The sequence below is a fragment of the Pinus tabuliformis genome, chromosome 5_2 (genome assembly GCF_031772625.1).
Source record: "Pinus tabuliformis cultivar Carrire ecotype Pingquan chromosome 5_2, CPIR1, whole genome shotgun sequence".
In the NCBI taxonomy this organism is placed as follows: domain Eukaryota; kingdom Viridiplantae; phylum Streptophyta; class Pinopsida; order Pinales; family Pinaceae; genus Pinus; species Pinus tabuliformis.
The window spans coordinates 548,399,704-548,416,685 of NC_142306.1; the positions used below are offsets into that span (position 1 = coordinate 548,399,704).

The 16,982-nt window shown below is 42.0% G+C and overlaps 1 protein-coding gene across 7 annotated transcripts in view; it reads right to left on the bottom strand.

The window, feature by feature from the left end:
• Positions 1–3,372: 3,372 nt before the first annotated feature.
• The window catches only part of LOC149160109 (Nucleotide excision repair, TFIIH, subunit TTDA), a 58,081-nt gene continuing 44,471 nt past the window's right edge, over positions 3,373–16,982 (bottom strand). For all 7 annotated transcript variants that reach the window (XM_089436619.1, XM_089436615.1, XM_089436618.1 and 4 more), the window contains 2 exons: positions 4,109–4,203; positions 3,373–3,858 (listed from right to left, as the gene is read on the bottom strand). In XM_089436619.1, coding sequence (XP_089292745.1) covers positions 3,681–3,858; positions 4,109–4,143 — 213 coding nt within the window. In that variant the 5' untranslated portion in view covers positions 4,144–4,203 and the 3' untranslated portion in view covers positions 3,373–3,680. The remainder of the gene's footprint in view (positions 3,859–4,108; positions 4,204–16,982) is intronic.

Genomic DNA, 16,982 nt, shown 5'->3' on the forward strand with positions numbered 1-16,982 from the left:
ATGCCTTGATGCCTTAGAATGATGGAGATTTGAGTTTACCTTCAACTAACTTTGGAGTTTGGTTGTGTGTTTTGTTATATTCTTCTTCTATACGCTTCCTTGCACCCCTACATCCAATCTTCTCTTCTTTTTTGGAAGCAATGAAATTCTATGTTCTTTGTTTGTCTCAAGTCCTTGTACCACCCAACAATTTATCTATCCTCATACATCCACCTTGCAAGCAACACATCGCCATTTAGGGAAACAGAGCCAAACATGGATATCGATATGCTATATCAAATCAAGCTATGATGAGAATGGATATTGTTGATCTCCTGATGTGATGGTTAAAGCATTTAGAGCCTTCAATGCTTCACAACAAAGGTCCTTTTGTTATGATACATCATAGCTCTTGTAAAATAATTCCCTTTTGTGACATTTCACATGGACCAAAAACACTTTCCTATATCTCCTTTGCAACGTGTTGAACAAAAAATTGTTTTCCACATGATACATCACGACACAAAAACCAACAAAAAAAAATCCATGCAACATCGTATGAAAGATATCATTCTCCTCAGCTTTTCTCTCCACAACTATCTCTTCATTTTGTGTCGCACAAAATATCTTTTCCACGTGATGTAGTGCATTTCACTCAAGATTTGAAGGGTGAAGCACAATGTTGATCACACCCAAAGAAAATACGTATAACACACCCCCCCAAGCAAATATTTTCTGGTGTGATACACAGGAAACCAAAATGTACATAAACCTTATAACAACGTACTTTTTGAACCTTTAGTATCAATTTATAATCATATTTATGCTTTGACTATCATAAAAAGGGAAACCCCACAACCAAAAAAAGGTCAAGAGCACCATAGCCATCGATTTTCATTTTGCAAAAATCACATTAGGTCGTCCATTTAAAATATCTCTTACCTTCCCCCTTCATATGTGCATTGAAATACCCTATCCTTGGGGCCATGACTTTGGCTGACTGAAGTGGAGTGTTGGTGAGTCCACAAAGACCAGAAAGGTAACCGTTCAAAGCCCCCCACTCCATCTTTCCAAGCACAAGTTTTGTTGTTGTGTCGCACGTCCACAATCACATGGCAGAAGCTAGCAGTTTTGGTAGCCAAGAAAGTTGTCCAAGCATGAGAAACATATAGACAGAGGCTCGCCAAGCTCAACAAACATGGCCATTGTTCAACGTCTAAAACCGGCATCTCGTCCAAGATCCAGGAGACATGCTAGTAGGTTTTCACACATAACCCAACTAGTCCCAAGACAACACAAAAAAACCCAATGTATGTATCAATTCTATCCACTAGCAGCAGTGTAGCAACGGTTCTAGCATCAAGATGCTATGGTGAGGAAGAATAACTTGACTTTGTCTACCATCGAGATGTGCAAAAGGACCGAAGCAGCAAAAGAATAGGCAATACGCATGTTAGATAAACGTGTGAGCAGACTTACTAGAAAATAAATGCACTGAGACAGGTAACTCAGAACTAACTCAGAACTATGCACTCAAAGAAACGGCCATGTGTGAATATCAAAACGAGGCAGGGCACAGATTTGACAGGCTATGATACACTATTGGACTGTAGACCAAATTAGAGGATAAGCGTGGATTGCATTTTATTCAAATGATACATATATAAATACAAGATGTACTACTGTTGGATTCAGCTTTCAACGTCTTTTGGTCGTCCCTTTCAACGTCTTTTGGACTCCGGACGACGGTTCATATTCCTTACCATAACCCTAATAATTTGGTTCTAACACCACCAAAGGATGAAAGGAAAACTACTGTGAGTCACAAAGGGGGAATGCTCTCAACGAATGGCTCCTTGCAGCATATACCAAAACTTTTTGAATAATATTCCAACATTAGCAAGCAAATTGGCAGTCCCAGAAATGTGCTTAATGGTCTCGGATTTGAGACAGTGAAAATATTTGTCATTGGTGAGACCAGCTTATGCCAGCAGAGCTACAAATAGCAGTCCTTGATGTAAACCGAAGAGTCTATAGGTAACCCTGAAGAACCACACCCTCGTACATTTGGTGATCCATTTAAACTCTGGATCTGAGGACCACGAAGCTTAAGAGTAGGATCTAGCACGTGTTTTTGATATAATTGTTCAGGATTGTATTCAAAACTTCGCAGCATATAGGGATATGTGTAGCGTTTAATCAATATGGATGATCTTCTGCAGGAGTAATGCTCCAGAGCTCATTAACACCGTTCCTGTTCTAGGCTAACAACGAATCCCTATAGGCAAGGGTTCTGCAGTCTAACCGTGATCTGGTTATGGTAGGATAAGCCATTCTTGCTTAGTATTCTTTCCTTAAGACGTGGAAATTCATCTTCCAACACCTTATTGCAGCGTTAACCTTAATAAGGCATAGTTGATCTGCAGCTTTGCACATATTATATGGTTCATTCTTTCCATATTGTTTTTAAGAAATATAAGTATTTTCTCCCAAGAAAAAGGATAAAAACAAACGAGAACTGTAAAAGTTCATATTTTACGTGGTTAGAAAACAGTTGGCAAATTTATTGGACCATCCGCCAAAAGGATGTTGCCAATTGGGAGGCCATGGTTCCAATCTAGTCCAGCCCCATAGGGTTTTCAGTCACTTTTACAGCTGGCAGTTGGCACCGTCCTTCATCCAGAGATTATGTGGAACAAGGGAAAATCCCATAAAGTTTTTCATATATATATATATAGTCCCAGTGGATTTCCAATCTAGTCGAACCCCTTAGGATTTTCAGTCACTTTTACGGCCGGCGGTTGGCACCGTCCTTCATCCAGAGATTCTGTGGAACATGGGAAAATCCCATAAAGTTTTATATATATATATAGTCCCAGTGGATTAGTTTGAACAGACTATTTCAAGGCGGAGTTCATCATGAGGTCTAGTCCTAGTTCAGCTGATTCCTAATCAGATACCAGCAGTGAGGTCTAGTCCTAGTTCAGCTGATTCCTAATCAGATACCAGCAGCTATTATGGCTGGTGATTGAACCACCTTCCATCCAGATATTCCTTGGAAATATATGTATATATAACATCATTTTTTAGGCCTGCTTTTCAAATCTCGTCTAATTAGGAAATAAATCTCGATTATGTTTAATAACATAAAAGTCCAGGGAGTCCACGGGGTTTTGGATAGACAGTGATCAGGTAATCTCTTAAGGCACTCTTTGATGTGAAGTCACCGGTTCAATTCTCTGCCCTGATCGGGGTAATATATTGGACATGATGAAGATGTAGTCCTACCCAACTTAAAAAAAAAAACATACAAGTCCATGAAAATCATTGAAATCAAACTTTTATGAGTTAATTCATTCAAAGTGAAAAAAAAAATAATGCCCAGTTCAAGCATACTGTAAAACTGAGAAAGTTAAACCATAAAACTAGATATACATACCAAAACAAAAAATAAGTCTGTTGGGTGGTGGTCTAGTTGTTGAGATGGGGCATCACCATGTTAACAACCCAAGTGCAAACCCTTGTGAGATAAGCCCTAGAAATATAAGTTGGTTAAATTTGATGGGTATCATATACCGCGTCAGTTATAAAGAACTGAAATATACTCTCCTCGCTACATTCTGTATACAATAAAATTTATTTCCCCTGAAGACATCTTTGAAAAGCTAGTGAATGCCTATTAACCACTTGCAGAGAACAACTTATGCTGGCTTCTCATAGGTTATTTTATTTCGAAATTCATCGATCTGATGGAGGATCTGCTCAGCCATATTAGGTTGCACGAACATGTGAGTGTTGTCAAGTACTTGTATAATAAATTTCTCAGAAGGAGGCCTGGCAGCGTTCAAACTGATAATAAACTCAGTCATTGGTATATCACTGCAACAGGTTGAAAGTAAACATCAATACATAGCTTAAACAGATAGTTTCACCATCAAACAAATAAAAAGCAAAGAAAAAATAAGATATTTATCAAAAATCAGGAGCAGATAACACTAAATGTTAACAGATTGATGGAACAAAGAAAATCCCTAATCATTAAATCCATGGGAACAAAAAGTTGTAAAGACAGTTCCTAAGAAATCAATAGATTAGTAGATATAATTATTAGATCCTAAAGGTAGCTGACCAGGAAATCAGAAGGCCTCTGATAGCATTCACCATGTTGAACTTTTGCTTTTGACGTTGAAGAGTTACACCATGCAATGTAAGCCGGACAATTTCCTGTAGAAGGGGACATATTAGAACGTAAACTCTTATCATGGGGACACCCAACGAATAATCATACCCACAACCCACTAGCTGTCCCGGCCATACAATATCATATTCCTCCTCAACCATATCTTTGATGAGGTAACACCATCAATGTAAAAACAATTTAATAAAATATAACTCTAAATGCAATCTTCCAAACCAAAATAGTTGTTCTAAGTGTCACTCCAATACTAAAATTCATTTGAATGCAAACAAAGATGATCTTAATTTCCGCTGATTCATCCGTAGGTTACAACCTTGTGAATATATGTGAAAATGTTTGGGCCGGAACTTCCAAAAGTTACCTTGATTAATACTTCACTATTGTTTGTTATTATCTGCCTATTCAAACCTAAGGGACTATAAAACGTTACATAGTTTAGTTTAATTGGGGTTTAGTATTACATTATAGCTATTAATTTGACTCCGTTTATTTTAGTGTACAATTCATTCACATATTCATCAGTACGACTTAGACCTATAATGCTGTTGAGAAGATTGCTATTCCATACTCATAGGCAGTGTTACATGGGGACACATTTCGAAGGGTTGGAGATGCATTCTCCTCACTCCTGAAACGTGGATACTTCAGGGGGTGTTTCCCACGTACCCTTTTGAGGGAAACACATTGAATGTCCCCATCAAAAAATGAAACACTCCCACATTCCCTTTTACCAAATTTCTTTGTTTTGAAGAGTTAAACCATGCAGTGTAAGCCGGGAAATTTCCTGTAGAAGGGGAAATATTAGAATCTAAACTGTTATCAAGGGGGACTCCCAACGGATAATCATACCCACTACCCACTAGCTGTCCCGGTCATACAGTATCAGATTCGTACTCAAACCATATCTTTGATGAGGTAACACCAACGTAAAAACTATTTAAGAAAATATAACTCTAAAGGCAATCTTCCAAACCAAAATAGCTGTTCTAACTTCTAAGTGTCACTCTAACACAAAAATCTATTTGAATGCAAACAAAGATGTTCTTAACTTCCGTTGATTCATCCATAGGTTACAACCTTGAAAATATATGTGAAATGCTTGGGCCAGAACTACCAAAAGTTACCTTGATTAAAACCTTCATTATTCTTTGTTATTATCTGCCTATTCAAACCTAAGGGACCATAAAACGTATGCATAGTTTTAGTTTAGGGGTGGTTTAGTATTAAATTATAGTTATTAATTTGACCCAGTTTATTTCAATGTACAATTCATTTAAATATTCATTAGTACAACTTATGTTGAAATTTGGTACCGGAAGACAGGTGGTTCCCTTAGGCTTTGATCTTTGGCCTAGGGAAAAGTGTCCAAAAGAATTTAATTTTTCTCCTAAAATGACTTTATAATTTTATAAAGTTAAATCTGATTTAAAAGTGACTTTAAGTGATAAAGTTACTACGTCTAATTTTAAAGTGACTTTTATAAAGTTAATGAAAAATTAGAAAGGAAAAGTGACTTGGAAATAAATGACTAAGTGGGTCTTTATTAAAGTGGGGTGAATTAAAAAATAAAAAGTGAGATTTAAATGAGCATTTAATCTCAGCCATTGATCTAAATCTAATTCAGCCATTGGATTTAGAGATCACCCAAAAGTCACTTGGAGTTATATTAAGAGAGGAAAAGGAGGAAAAGATTACATTCGATTCAATTCTTTCATGAGCAGATTGAGAGAAGGAGAGAAAGAGAGCAAGGGAGATTTCTGAGCGGTATATCAGTAGCTGTGTATCAGCAACAGCAGCCGTGTATCAGCGACAGCAGTGGTGTATCAGCGACAGCAGACATGTATCAGCAACAACAGCGGTGTATCAGTATCAGCAGCTGTGTATCAGCAATAGCAGCGGTGTATCAGTATCAGCAGCTGTGTATCAGCAACAGCAGCGGTGTATCAGCAACAGCAGCGGTGTATCAGCAGTTGTGTATCAGTAACAGCAGTGGTGTAACAGCTGCGGAGTAACAGCAGGCTGAGTTTCAGCAAGGCTGAGATAAGTTGTAAAAGTCTGTTTGCTGATTTTTTTTTGCTGAATATTTCTCCTACTGTAAAAAGGGATTTTCCAGAAATAAAAAATAGCTCTCAAACTGGTTTTCCCCAAGAATTGTAGGGGGTTTTCTAGGGTCACATTGACCAAAAATCTCAGTGTTTAAATGTGTTTTAATGGCTGTTTATTACTGCTGATTTTTATTTCTGCAATTTCCAACATTCTGTAAAATTTCTAGAATTTGTGTTTTCAGCAAATTTATTTTTTTCAGCTTGTTAAATGTATGGTTATGGGAAATGGCATTTAACTATATGGGAGAAATAAGGAGAAACTGAAAACCGGGGTGGGAAATGAGAAATTTCTACATGGTATCGGAGTTTGAGTGCTGAATGGCAGTTTGGGACAGCAAAATGAAAAATTACAGTTGCTGATTTTTCACTCAGAAAATTCCAGCAAGCTGATTTTTCATAAATAGCAGTTTTATCTTTACTATAGCAGTGCTATTTTTCAGTTTTAGGACAGCAGGATGTCATTGGGATTGAAGGTGGAAAATAGGCTGGATGGGCATATAATTACAGCGTTTGGAAGGAGAGAATGCAGAGTATCTTTGAGGAGGCAGAAGTCTGAGATATCATGGTGCATACCACACAAAACCCTGTTGTTGTGCCTACTGATGTTACTCAGTTGACAGCTTATAATAAAAAGAACAAGGGTAAGAGGCTGATTCTAGACGGAATCAAAGACCATTGCATTCCTCATGTGAGAGGAAAGAGCAATGCCCATGAGATGTGGACAACATTGTCCAATCTCTACCAGAGTACCAATGAGAACCGGAAGATGGTCATGAAAGAGAAGCTGAAGAACATTAAGATGGGTAATGATAGTGCAGCTGGATATCTCACAAAGATTACTAATGTGAGAGATGAGTTGGCAGCGATTGGAGAGGCCATTCCACCCACTGAGTTGGTGCGGATTGCAGTGAATGGCCTCCCCCGTTCATGGTTGAACTTCGCTGATGGGGTTTGTGCACGTGAGACCCTTCCCACATGGGAGAGGTTTTGGGATGATTGCCTTCAGACAGAGATCAGGAAAGGTCAGCTTGGGGCAGCCAAGCCAGTTGAGCAGGATGAGGATGTAGCACTGGTGGCAGGAGGCAAGAAAGGCAAAGGGAAGAAGCAGGCTTCCACAAGCAGTGGTGGGGGCAAAGGCAAAGGTAAACGTAAACAGGGGAACACACAGAAGGACTGTTCCAAGGTGAAGTGTTGGAATTGTCAAAAGATGGGACACTATGCAGTTGTGTGTCCGGAGAAGAAGAAGAAGAAGGGGAAGAACCATGACGTGGCAGCTTCAGCAGAGATTGAGGACTTTGCTGGTCGTTTTGACCGAGAGTTTGCGTTCACTACGTGTGAGTCCTCTAGTGCAGGATCACTTGCCACACAGGTTCAGAGGGAGCATGCTTTCCCCTCGATTAGCGGAGCATCTTCAGGTATCTGGTATGTGGACAGTGGGGCTTCACGTCATATGACAGGAGTCCGTGAGTACTTCTCAGAGCTTTCAGAGTGGCACTGATATTGAGGTAGTACTCGGTGATGACAGAGTTGTTAGAGCAGTCGGGGTGGGGACAGTGACATTTCAGAGGGAGTCCAAACCTCCCTTGAAGGTGTCAGAGGTTCTTTATGTGCCAAGGATGAGGAAGAACCTCATATCCGCCTCAGCTTTGGAGGACAGAGGATATGAGGTACTGTTCAGGGGAGGACAGGTGTTGATGTATCCCAGGGGCACTCCAGCTGATTCAGCTAGAGTGATAGGTGTACGCCATGCAAAGGTGTACAAGTTTGCATTCCAGCCCCTTTTGGCATTGAGCAGTAGTACCGACAGCAGAGCTAGTAGTTCTGAGCTGTGTGAGATTTGGCACCGCAGGATGGGACATATGTATCATGGAGCCTTGAGGACATTGCGGGAGATCACTACAGGTGTACCAGATTTCAGTGCTGATCACTTTGATACTTGCAGAGGTTGTGCGATGGGCAAGTTTGCCAAATCCCCTTTTCCTAGCAATGACAGCGGAGCGACGGGGATACTTGATTTGATTCATTCCGATGTGAGCAGTCGGATGTCTCATGTTTCCTTGAGTGGATATGTGTACTATGTTTTATTCATTGATGATCACTCCAGGAGGACCTGGATTTATTTTTTGAAGACCAAGAGTGAGGTCTTCAAGTGGTTTCAGGAGTTCAGAGCTCTTGTGGAGACTCAGACAGTTCGAAAGATCAAGTCCTTGAGGTCGGACAATGGAGGAGAGTACACCCTTGGAGAGTTTGTTGACTATTGTGCGGAGGCAGGCATTAGGAGGGAGTTCAATGTTCCTTACAACCCCCAGCAAAACGGGGTTGCAGAGAGGAAGAACAGATCCATCATAGGGGCTGCCAAAGCCATGTTACATGATCAGGGGTTGCCATTGTTCTTGTGGGCAGAGGCCTGCAACACGGCTGTTTACTTGCAGAACAGGAGTCCGCATCGTGCCTTGGCGCACATGACTCCGGAGGAGGCTTTCTCTGAGAAGAAGCCTGATATTGGTCATCTTCATATCTTTGGATGCATTACATACTCCTATATACCCAAGGAGAAGAGGACCAAACTAGAGCCCACCACAGAGAAGGGTATCTTTGTGGGCTACAGTGAGACCTCAAAGGCCTTTCGGATTTACATTCCTGCACAGAGGAGATTTGTTGTCAGACGGGATGTGAAGTTCGAGGAGGACAGGGCCTTTAGGAGGTCACGGGAGTTAGAGTATCTGGATCAGCCAGACCCTCAGCAGCAGTTGAGTCAGTCGCAGGGATCCAATGGGCAGGGATCAGGAGGATCCGGAGGTACATCTATGAGGATGTCAGGTCCGTCAGTGAGCAGTGACTCGCCGAGCCAGAGGGGTGGTGCTCCGGGCAGCATGCAAAGCAGTTCACAGAGTAGTTCACTAGGGAGTCCACTGATGGACAGTTCACACGGTACCTCTGCGTCTACAGGTTCAGGTGCAGGCAGGAGGACAGCAGATAGACAGTCGGGATTTCAGGCTCCTAATGATGATGAGGAGGAGTTTCATTCTCCTGTGGGAGAAGCATGCTCAGGGAAGAGAAAGCCCAAGTGGCTTCAGGACACCTTGAGAGATGCCACATCTGTTGTTGAGCCGAAGAGGCCGGTCAGAGAGAGTAGACCACCTGTGAGGTTTTGTAGCTATATGGCGATGGTTACCAGCATCCTTGACTCTGAGCCTTCTAGCTATGAGGAGGCAGCTAGCCAGCAGGTCTGGAGAGAGGCCATGCAGGAGGAGTATTCTTCTATCATGAAGAATGATGTTTGGGAGGTGGTGCCGAGGCCTGAGGGCAAATCCGTGGTTACTTCCAGATGGCTTTACAAGGTAAAGCATGCTGCAGATGGCAGCATTGAGAAATTCAAAGCGAGGTTTGTGGCTAGAGGGTTCTCCCAAGTAGAGGGAGTTGATTATGAGACCTTCGCTCCCGTGGCTCGATATACTTCGATCCGCTCCATTATATCGATAGCAGCAGAGATGGGTTGGAAGATCCACCAGATGGATGTGAAGACCGCATTTCTCAATGGCTTCATATAGGAGGAGGTGTACATTGAGCAGCCACAGGGCTTTGAGGTGCATGGGAAGGAGTCCCATGTGTGCAGACTGAAGAAGGCCCTTTATGGCCTGAAGCAAGCTCCCAGAGCTTGGTACTCCAGGATAGATACATATTTGCAGGGTATGGGTTTCACAAAGAGTGAGGCAGATCCGAACCTTTACTTTATTGTGATTGGTGATGAGCCTCTCATTCTGGTGCTGTATGTGGATGACTTGATCATTACAGGTGCAGAGAAACTCATAGAGCACTGCAAGAGAGATCTTGCGACGGAGTTTGAGATGAAGGACATCGGCTTGATGCATTACTTTTTTGGTTTGGAGGTGTGGCAGGAGGAGGGGTATTTCTTCCTGGGGCAGGGGAAGTATATTGTGGACATCCTTAGCAGATTCCACATGGAGGATTGTAAACCCATGTCGACACCGATGATCACCAACTGGAAGAAGCTTCATGCTTCGGATTCCAAGTTGGTGGATCCCACATTGTACAGGCAGCTGATTGGTTCCTTGATGTATTTGGTCAACACTAGACCAGATATCTGTTTTGCAGTCAACACGATGAGTCAGTTTATGTGTGAGCCTAGGAAGGTTCACTGGGTGGCTGCAAAACACATTTTGCGATACTTGCAGGGGATAGTGGATTATGGTCTGGACTACAGGCAGGGAGATGGAGTGAGATTGGCAAGATACACTGATTCTGATTGGGCAGGTTGTGCTTCTGATAGGAAGAGCACTTCAGGGTGTTGTTTTGGGTTGGGTTCAGCAGTAGTGTCATGGTTCAGCCGGAAGCAGCAGTCAGTAGCACTGAGTTCAGCGGAAGCAGAGTATATGGCAGCCAGTCTAGCTAGTTGTGAGGCTATCTGGCTTCGCAAGATGTTGTTTGGCTTATTTGGTCAGCCGTTGAGACCTTCAGTGATTTACTGTGATAATCAAAGTTGCATTAAACTCACAGAGAATCCAGTATTTCATGACAGGTCAAAGCATATCGGGATCAGATATCATTTTATGAGAGACTATGTTCAGAAGGGAGTTGTGAAGCTTGAGTATATTTCCATTGATGAGCAAGTTGCAGATATCCTTACCAAAGCCTTACCACGGGGCAAGCATGTCTACTTCAGAGACAAGATGGGTGTGGTGAGGAACACCTTCCTCGGTAAGAGGGAGTGTTGAAATTTGGTACCAGAGGACAGGTGGTTCCCTTAAGCTTTGATCTTTGGCCTAGGGAAAAGTGTCAAAAAGAATTTAATTTTTCTCCTAAAGTGACTTTATAATTTTATAAAGTTAAGTCTAATTTTAAAGTGACTTTAAGTGATAAAGTTACTAAGTCTAATTTTAAGGTGACTTTTATAAAGTTAATGAAAAATTAGAAAGGAAAAGTGACTTTGGAAATAAATGACTAAGTGGGTCTTTATTAAAGTGGGGTGAATTAAAAAATAAAAAGTGAGATTTAAATGAGCATTTAATCTCAGCCATTGTTCTAAATCTATTTCAGCCATTGGATTTAGAGATCACCCAAAAGTCACTTGGATCACCCAAAAGTCACTTGGAGTTATATTAAGGGAGGAAAATGAGGAAAAGATTACATTCGATTCAATTCTTTCATGAGCAAATTGAGAGAAGGAGAGAGAGAGCAAGGGAGATTTCTGAGCGGTGTATCAGCAGTTGTGTATCAGCAACAGCAGCGGTGTATCAGCAACAGCAGCGGTGTATCAGCAGCTGTGTATCAGCAACAACAGCCGTGTATCAGCAACAGCAGCCGTGTATCAACAGCTGTGTATCAGCAACAGCAGCGGTGTATCAGCAGTTGTGTATCAGCAACAGCAGTCGTGTATCAGCAACAACAGTCGTGTATCAGCAGTTGTGTATCAACAATAGCAGCGGTGTATCAGTATCAGCAGCTGTGTATCAGCAACAGCAGCGGTGTATCAGCAACAACAGCGGTGTATCAGCAACAGCAGCGGTGTATCAGCAGCTGTGTATCAGCAAAAGCAGCGGTGTAACAGCAGGCTGAGTTTCAGCAAGGCTGAGATAAGTTGTAAAAGTCTGTTTGTTGATTTTTTTTTTGCTGAACATTTCTCCTACTGTAAAAAGGCATTTTCCAGAAATAAAGAAGAGCTCTCAAACTGGTTTTCCCCAAGAGTTGTAGGGGGTTTTTCCAGGGTCACATTGACAAAAAATCTCAGTGTTTAAATGGCTGTTTATTACTGCTGGTTTTTATTTCTGCAATTTCCAGCATTCTGTAAAAATTTTAGAATTTGTGTTTTCAACAAATTTATTTTTTTTAGCTTGTTAAATGTATGGTTACGGGAAAGGGCATTTAACTATATGGAAGAAATAAGGAGAAACTGAAAACCGGGGTGGGAAATGAGAAATTTCTACAACTTAGGCCTATAATGCTGTTGAGCAGATTGTTGTTCCATAGTCACAGGCAGAGTTACATGGGAACACATTCCCAAGGGTAGGGAACACACTCCCCTCACTACTGAAACGTGGATACTTCGGGGGGTATTTCCCACATATCCTCTAGGGGAAGACAGAGCGGAACACACTAGAGAATGTCCCCTTCAAAAAATGAAATACTCCCACAATCCCTCTTTGCCAAAGTTCTTTGTGTCAATTTTCTAAATATAATGAGAAATACAATGGACATACTGTTGCAGAATCAAGTAGGGAAGCTTTTTAAACAAATCTCCTTATCCTTAATAATTGTTTGTGAACTTATATTAGCTTCTTATTGTTCTTTATTAGATTCTTTACTTCAAACAATTATCAAGAGTATAAACCACGAAGATCATAGAAGACAATGGACATAAAATGTAGGCTCCAATCCAGGGCAAAACCCCTCCAAGGGAAAACCATAAAGAATCTCCTCTTCTTATAAAATCAGATCAAATGAGAAATCCAAGACCCAAAGACCAAAGCCAAGACCTCCTCCAAGCACCAAGTCAGCCCTCCAAAGATTCCTTCCTTAAGCAAGTCAAAGTCCTCAAAGTCAACGAAAGTCCAACCTCCAAAATTCTAATCCAGTCAAACTGTTTTTCCCTCTACCTCAGGTCTGATTATCAGACCTGCAATTTTCAGCCGCCTGAACGAATCTACATGGGCGCCCACACGACCGAAACGAAGCGGCAAGGGAGAGTCGGGCAAACGAGCTGCACGAACGTGCACAAAGCCAACCTCGGGTCACAACTTAGCATTTTTGATACGGGCTCGTCCGCCTGGGCGCGCCGTCGCCCGAACGAGTTCACACGGACGCCCCCGAACGACCCGCCCGAATGAGTTGACACGAACGCCCTCAAACGACCCACCCGAACAAATTTACATGGGCACCCACACGACCGAAACGGAGGGACAAGGGAGAGCCGGGTAGCAGCAACAACAGAAACCTAGTTTCGCATGTGTGAGAGAAAGTAAGCACAAGAACAAGTTACTTCTCTTCTTCTTTGACCTTCGCTCTTTTGCTTCTTCTTTCTTGCTTCAGATCGAACTTGAAGTGTGTCCAAATGAGTCGAATCTTCTTCCTTTATATACCCTTCTCAAGAGGTCGAATAGGCCTCTCCCAGGCCAAATTTTCACTGGCAGGGCAAACATGGTCTTGGAGGTCATTTTGGCTTTCTAGACTCAAAAATAATTTCTTTCTTGTTACAAATTGCCCAAATGGGTCTTATACATATGAAAAAAACTCTTTTGACTCAATAAACCCTAGGAGCATGAAGAACATGCTTGACCTAGTGACAAATCAATGAGCATGAAACCCATGCTTAAAATAATAATTCTTTTTCTCCTTTTACAAATATATACAATGTCATAAGTACAAAGATAATTATGAAGACCGAATCTAGTTACATTCTCCAACACGTACTTTATAGATGATTTCTGAATCACAATTGATGATTTATGAAATATTTATGTATAAGATTGTAAAATTTCAGTAAATGATTTACATTTATGTTTCAAGTTTCATATATTACAAGTTAAATTTGTAATATTTCAAGTGGGGTTCTCCACATTGAAAACCCCAATATTTCCTAAAATTTGGGGGTGCTTCCACATATCCCGCAGATGTGTTCCCCCTTTCCTACATCCCTGTGTCCCAGAAACTTGGTGGAACATCGGTCAGACATCCAATTTACATGACCCACCAGCCTAGACAAGGGGGCTTGAACAAGACCTACATGACCCACCAGCCTAGACAAGGGGGCTTGAACAAGACCTACATGACCCACCAAACTAGACAAGGTGGCTTGAACCAGACCCAATGGGTCTACCTTAGAGTCGAGTACACCTGCCCAAAACTGTCAAAAGTCCCCTCAACCTTCCAAGTTTTAGAAACAATCATCAATTTTTAGCAAGAGATGTCGATTCTTAACAATACCAATCAACATAAAACTGTAAGTCCTATGATTTCAGATTGACTTAGATTTGACTCTTCACATTGAATGATTTATTGTTTGAGAACCTTTATGCATTTTGGTTCATAAATCATAATTTCTTGCTATGATCCATGGGGATTTTTAACTTGATGGATGAATGATGTCTTGATAATTGATCGTGATTGTATGATATACTTGATTATGTTTGGATATGTTCGTTTTACATTGTATTCAAAGTAATCTCTCATGTATCTTGAAAATCTATATTTTTGGTATTTTTCATGGTGCCAAGTCATTCTCAAGTCAATGCATTAATTTTTGTTGAGTCCCAAGTTTGTAAAAGTAAATATCAAAGATAATCAAGTTTGTAAGGTTGTGCGATGACTAAGTACATCAACGACCCGATGAGCTACCTATATAATGTAGCATCTACTCGCTCTTCTCTGCAAGCATCCACCTTCCTCAACTTTATGACTAGAGGGGTGGTCACGGACCTACAATCTTGCATATGAAACCTCTTGAGAATCTCTAAAGTGTACTTCCCTTGTCCCAAGATGAATTCCCCATCACACTGTAATACCTCCAGCCCAAGGGAATAATGCATAAGCCCTATATCCTTCATCTCAAGCTCCCTTGCAACATCTACCTTGCAATCCTAGATCAAGTTGTTTGTTCTAGCCAATATAAGATCACCAGCATAGAGCACTAGAATGAGCGAAAGCCCTCCAACCGTGATGTAATATAGGTTGGGATCCACCTCACTCTTAGTGAAAGCCCAATCCCCGAAGGTAGCTGCCAATATGAGTGTACCATGCTCTCAGGGCCTGCTTGAGGCCATAAAGAGCTCTCTTCAGCCTACACACATGTGTCTCTGTTGAAAGTATCAAACCCCTCTGGCTGCTCCATATAAATTTCCTCCTCAACCACTTCACTGAGGAATGTTGTCTTCGCACCCATCTGATGGATCTTCCAACCCATCTGCACTACAAGTGCCAGAATCGTCCTGATGGATGAATACCACACCACCGGAGCAAATGTCTCCTCATAGTCGATCCCCTCAACCTGTAAGAAGCCCTTGGCCAAAAACCTAGCCTTGTACCTTTCCACACTCTCATCTGCCCCATGCTTCACCTTCTACACCCAGCGTGAGCCTACTACTAATTTTCCCTTTGGTTGTGGCACAATCTCCTAGATATCGCTCTTCATGATGGAGGAATATTCCTCCACCGTGGCATCCCACCACACTTGTTGAGTTGTTGCCTCCTCATAACAAGAAGGTTCAGTGTCCAACAACTCAGTCATCAGTGCCATATATCCAGTGTACCTCTGTGATTGCTTGCTCTACTTGAACATAGAGCTAGGAGTCTCAACTTGCTCCTGGGCCTCCTAAATCAACCTCTCGCAACACTTGCTTCTCTTCCTCCCTATACTAGAAGTCTTTGACTGAGTCGCTACCTCCACTCGTCAAGGTCTCTCCTCCTCATCTTCATGTTGGTCGTCCTGTTGTGTAGTCCTCTTGCCACTTGACTGAGACTCAATCTGTGATCCTGGTTGAGACTCCTGCTTCGGAGAAAGTAGATCCTCCTCAGGTACTCCAACCTACTCTCGCTCTAAGGACTCCCTCAAAGCTTTGGCCACCTCAAATCTCACGTCCTACCTAATAATTGTCTTCTTGAGTGATGGAATATACATCCGGTACGCCTGAGATGTCTCATTGTAACCTACAAAAATTCCCATTTCAGTTGTGGGCTCCAGCTTCTTCCTGCTATCTTTGGACACATGGCAGTAAACTTTTGTGCCAAAATTGTCAAAGTATGAAACAATGGACTTCTTGCCTATGAAAGCCTCCTCCGGTGTAACTCGTCCAAGCACCCTGTGTGGACTCTTGTTCAGCAGAAATATTGCAATGTCGCATGCCTTTGCCCACAAGAACATAGGCAACCCCTAGTCATGCAACATGGCCTTGGTCGCTCCAACTATGTCGCGGTTCTTCCTCTCAACCACCCCATTCTGTTGAGGGTTATGGGATGTTACCAGCCCTCTCCTATTGCCCTCCTTGGCACACATGTCCCTAAAAGCATTGGAGACATATTCCCCGCCATTGTCACTCCTCAATGCTTTGATCTTCTTCGCGGCGTGGTTTTCTACCAAGGCCTCAAACTCCATAAACTTGGAAAAGACCTCCTCCTCCTTCATGAAGAAGATCCATGTGTTCCGGGAATAATCATCAATGAAAGTGACATAGTACCTACGTCTCATAAGAGACGGAGAAGAGAAGTGCCCACATACGTTTGAACGTACCAGCTCCAAAATACTTTTGGCTTCGTTGTCTTAGCCCTGAAAAGATGACTTGGCATACTTTCCAAGTGTGCACCCCTTGCACGCATCATGTTGGTCAAATATGCCCTGTGGTAGTCCTATGGCAATCTATTGAAGGATCTCCATGATGCAAATACCCCATGCGTCTATGCTAAATTTCTCCCACATCTCTGCTCTGCACACTTTCTGCCTTGTTGCTCAAGGTTGTGCATGACTCAACCTGCAGCCTGTACAGATTCTTCATCCTCACACCAATCTACTTCACACATCCAAAAGCTAAGTGCTTGAGGTAAGCCTTACCTCTGGTGAAGATGACATCATAACCCTTGTTTCAGTGACTAGCCACTGAAATAAGGTTCTTCTTCAGGCCAGGAACATAGAGGACATTCCTAAGATGAAGAGAGTTGCCAAACTCCCTCTCAAAACTGAGAGTAACAACTCC